This window comes from Mus pahari, chromosome 17 (genome assembly GCF_900095145.1).
Source record: "Mus pahari chromosome 17, PAHARI_EIJ_v1.1, whole genome shotgun sequence".
Taxonomy (NCBI): Eukaryota; Metazoa; Chordata; class Mammalia; order Rodentia; family Muridae; genus Mus; species Mus pahari.
In genome coordinates this window covers 67,851,303-67,856,041 of record NC_034606.1, presented here as the reverse complement: position 1 = coordinate 67,856,041, position 4,739 = coordinate 67,851,303, and the positions used below count along the sequence as shown (strand labels likewise).

Sequence of the window (4,739 nt, the reverse complement as noted above, 5' to 3'; positions counted from 1 at the left end):
GCCAGCCTTGTCTTTATAGTGAGCTCCAGGTCAGCCAAGTCTATATAATAAGACCCTGTCAGTTTATTTATTTTTTTTTTAAGATTTATTTATTTTATGTATGTGAGTACACTGTTGCTATCTTCAGACACACCAGAAGAGGGCATCAGATCCCACTCCAGATGGTTGTGAGCCATGTGGTTGCTGGAAGTTGAACTCAGGACCTCTGGAAAAGCAGCCAGTGTTCTTAACTGCTGAGCCATATCTCCAGCCCCTCAATTTTTTTTTTAAAAAAAAATTGCACTTATTTATGTGGTATATATGTCCCACATATATGTGGTGTTTATAGGTATATATGTCCCACAGAACTTGTATGAAACTCAGAGAACAGCTTGCAGGAATTGATTCTTGTTTCTATAAGTCCTGGAAAACAACTCAGTCTGAGCCATCTTGCCAGTCCCTTTTTATCTGACTCCACTTCTCATATGTGCTGAAGTGTCATTTGGGACCCTCTGAGGTAAACCGTCTCCAGTCTCTGAAGAGAAGAAAGGAAGTGCTGTTGCAAAACAAGCCTAAGCTCTCTGGAGGTGCTTAGCATTACTTCTAGCACCTGGTCTCAGTTTTTGACCTCTTGAAAAGTGGCCCAGTCAGATTTGATAGTTTGTACTTATACTCACAGTGCTCAAGTAGCTGATGCAGGGGAATTTCTGTGAGTTCCATGGCAGACTAGGATAATGAATCAGACCCTATCTCAAAAGAAAAAACAAAAACAAAAAAAAGAAGTAGTCCAGAGGATCTGACACTATCTTGCTGTTCGACAGTTCTCAGTAATGACCTTAGAGAGGTTCTGCCTCAGAAAAAGGAAGGAAATAACACTTGGGTTTCAGGAAGGAGAGAAGAAAGAGTGAGACAACTCTGGAGTAAGTTGCAAGGGAATTTCAACAGAGAAGCTTGAATTTTAGTAGCCACGGTAAAATTAGTAGGACTGGCTGGAGGTGGGGAAGGAAGTGGCTAAGGTTGGGTAACTTGGGAGTTTCTTATTTCTGTCTAGCATGGTAGGAGGCATTATATGTCCAGCTGGAAGCCTGGCTGTCCCCAGAAAAGCTGGAAGCCTGGCTGCCCTTCAAAAGACCTACTCTTTAGGTGAGCTAGATACTGTTTACTGAAGACAAGTGTGAAAACTGGGAACCTCAAGTGAGCATATCGTGTGTGTGTGTGTGTGTGTGTGTGTGTGTGTGCGTGTGTGTGTGTGTGTGTGTTGTGCGTGGTCTTATTTTCTCAATCCTCTCATTTCTCAGGTAGTTACAATCAGATTGCAATCAGAAAATTTGAGGTGAGGAGAATGGTGGTATATGTATGAGACCTGAGAATCATTGTGAACTAAGACCAGCCTGAGCTATATAACAAGACACAGGAGGGGGAGAAGGGAGGAGGAAGGGGGAGAGGGAGAGAGGAGGAGAGGAAGAAGGGAAGAAGGATAAAGGAAAGAAGAGGGGGAGAAGGGAGGAGAGAGAGAGAGAGAGAGAGAGAGAGAGAGAGAGAGAGAGAGAGAGAGAGAGAGAAGTAATTAGGATGGAAGCTGCCAGGTTTATGGGGAGCATCCCACACATATTGAAGGGGCCTGAGAAGGTTTGGAGAAACAAAATTAACACATTTCCAGAAGAGACATTTGATAAGAATTAGAAAAGAAGTCCGAAAATGTGAAAGGAAAGAGTAGAGAGAACCTAGAACCTACAGGAGATAACAGGGAACATCAAGTGCTGTGATGGTGACTTTCCGGCCAAGAATTACAGTGAGTTCTAGGAGCAGAGCAAGGGACAGCTCTTCAAAGGAATCAACTGGAGAAGCAAGTTCTCATACCATCTCCCTCTCCTCCTCTCCCTTCAGTCTCCATCATGTGGAACAGCTCAGATGCCAACTTCTCCTGCTACCACGAGTCTGTGTTGGGCTATCGATACTTTGCTGTTATCTGGGGCGTGGTAGTGGTTGTGACAGGCACGGTGGGCAATGTGCTCACCCTGCTGGCCTTGGCCATTCGTCCCAAGCTCCGAACCCGCTTCAACCTTCTCATTGCCAACCTCACCCTGGCTGATCTTCTCTACTGCACGCTCCTGCAGCCTTTCTCTGTGGACACATACCTCCATCTCCATTGGCGCACTGGCCCCGTCTTCTGTAGAATATTTGGACTCCTCCTCTTTACTTCCAATTCTGTCTCCATTCTCACCCTCTGTCTCATTGCTCTGGGACGCTACCTCCTCATTGCCCACCCTAAGCTCTTTCCCCAGGTTTTCAGTGCCATGGGGATCGTGCTGGCACTGGTGGGCAGCTGGGTTGTGGGGGTGACCAGCTTTGCCCCCCTCTGGAATGTTTATGTCTTGGTGCCAGTTGTCTGCACCTGCAGCTTTGACCGCATTCGAGGCCGGCCTTACACCACCATCCTCATGGGCATCTACTTTGTGCTTGGGCTCAGCAGCGTGGGCATCTTCTATTGCCTCATCCACCGGCAAGTAAAGCGTGCGGCTCGAGCGCTGGACAAATACGGGCTGCATCAGGCCAGCATCCGCTCTCATCAGGTGGCTGGGACACAAGAAGCCATGCCTGGCCACTTCCAGGAGCTAGACAGCGGGGTTGCCTCAAGAGGGCCCAGCGAGGGAGTTTCATCTGAGTCAGTCAGTGCTGCGACCACGCAGACTCTGGAAGGTGATTCGTCAGAAGCGGGGGACCAGGGCATTAGAAAGGCAGCTCAACAGATCGCAGAGAGAAGCCTTCCAGAAGTGCATCGCAAGCCCCTTCCAGAAGTGCATCGCAAGCCTCGGGAAACTGCAGGAGCACGCAGAGCCACGGATGCCCCATCAGAGTTCGGGAAGGTGACCCGTATGTGCTTCGCAGTGTTCCTCTGCTTCGCCCTCAGCTACATCCCCTTCCTGTTGCTCAACATTCTGGACGCCAGGGGACGCGCTCCACGAGTAGTGCATATGGTGGCTGCCAACTTCACCTGGCTCAACAGCTGCATCAACCCTGTGCTCTATGCAGCCATGAACCGCCAGTTTCGCCACGCTTATGGCTCTATCCTGAAACGCGGGCCACAGAGTTTCCGTCGGTTCCATTAAAGCTAGTAGTCCATTCACCAATCCAGGCCAAACATCCGGAACCAGAGTGGCCTGCAGAGGACAGTACATGAGCCCTTCAGTCCTTGGGTATTTCACAGACAACCTCAGTGGTATAGAGGTACACCACTTTCCCATTCAGGAATCAGTGTGTTAACCCTGTGTGACCCAAGGAGTGTGGTTAATTATTAATAAAAACATTGCATCCCCTCACACTTGGAGCTTGTGTGCATGCTTGGTGTGTGTGTGTGTGTGTGTGTGTGTGTGTGTGTTCTTCCTCGGTTTCTTTGGTTGGTTGGTTGGGTTTTTTTGTTTTTTGTTTTTCTGAGACAGGGTTTCTCTGTATAGCTCTGGCTGTCCTGGAGCTTACTTTGTAGACCAGGCTGGCCTCAAATTCAGAAATCTGCCTGTCTCTGCCTCCCAAGTGCTAGGATTAAAGGTGTGTGCCACCACTTCCTGGCTCTTCCTCTTCCTGGCTTTCCATCTTAGTTTTTGCAACAGTATTTCTGGGGCTCCTGAATTTGACTAGATTGACTGGCCAGCAAACTCCAGTGAGTGACCCTACTGACACAACCTCCCTATTGCTAGGATTACAGGCATGTACTGCCTTGACCAATTTTTACATAAATGTTCGAGATACAGACACAGATCCTATGTTTGCATAATATGCACTTTGCAGCCTGCCTCCCTAACTCCATATTGAATGCTTTTAACGTCCAGGAGTGGTTATGTGAGAAAGAAGGATCTAGGCCAGAGTCAGAACTGGAATCTAGTAGTTGAGATTTGGGGTGACCTGTGTCAAAGCCGTTTAGAGAGCAGCTATACAGGGATAGATGTAGCCTGTGACTGACAGGGTTCCAGATTACAGGAACTTATGGTACTTAGAGACAATTAGCTTTCTCTCTCCCTTTTATTTTTCCTTTGAGACATCATCATATGTAGCCCAATTTGCCCTCAAATTCCAGATCGCCCTGCAAGGATAGCCACAGACTGATTACAGGTGTGTGCCTTTTTCCTTGATAAAACAGCCCTCACTGCTCACCACTACTGCCAGAATCCCCCATCCAGCCAGGAGGTTTATTCAACACTACAGGTTGAATAAATTGAAATAATTCCCTTGCAGTGAATCCTGCTCACTGCACCCCATGCAAGAGGACAGGTGAAGCCTGTGCTCCGGGGAAATGGAACCAAGCTTAGCGGGTGACCGCTGTACCTGGAGGCTCTCTTCCTCCATTTTTCTTCTACGGGCTGAAGAAAGCCCCAAGGGGCACACCCCTGACTTCTCAAGCACCATCATTCTGTAAATACGCCTGAAAGCACAATGTCCACCAGGTGGCGCTGGTTCTCTGTGCTTCCTTTTTTACTTCCGGTTGAGTATTGTAAGTGCCAGCAAGATCCCTGACCAGGGGTGGAGGCCCAGGATTTGAATCAGCACACATACACCAAGCTTGGCTAGAAAAATGAAGACTGAGGAAGGATGTTTTGTTTTTTGATAATTTTACTATGTAACCAGGCTGAGTGGAGCTCATAGCCCTACAGCCTCAGACCTCAGCGTGCAAATTTACAGGCATGTAATCCTTGCTGAAACCATTGTTTTTCTTTTAATTTAATTTGAAACAGGCTGTCACTATGTAGCTGATGCTGACCTTGAAT

At 47.8% G+C, this 4,739-nt stretch overlaps 1 protein-coding gene across 2 annotated transcripts; it reads left to right on the top strand.

The window, feature by feature from the left end:
* The first annotated feature begins 1,035 nt into the window (after nucleotides 1–1,035).
* On the top strand, nucleotides 1,036–3,296 carry Gpr84 (G protein-coupled receptor 84). Of its 2 annotated transcripts, none has more exons than XM_021217404.1 (2): nucleotides 1,036–1,173; nucleotides 1,867–3,296. In XM_021217404.1, the coding sequence occupies exon 2, from the start codon at nucleotides 1,875–1,877 to the stop codon at nucleotides 3,087–3,089; it is 1,215 nt and encodes a 404-aa protein (XP_021073063.1). In that variant the 5' UTR covers nucleotides 1,036–1,173; nucleotides 1,867–1,874; the 3' UTR covers nucleotides 3,090–3,296. The 2 variants fall into 2 exon arrangements, with proteins under 2 accessions (XP_021073063.1, XP_029386986.1); XM_029531126.1 differs by having other exon boundaries at nucleotides 1,082–1,122; nucleotides 1,867–3,089.
* Nucleotides 3,297–4,739: the final 1,443 nt, after the last annotated feature.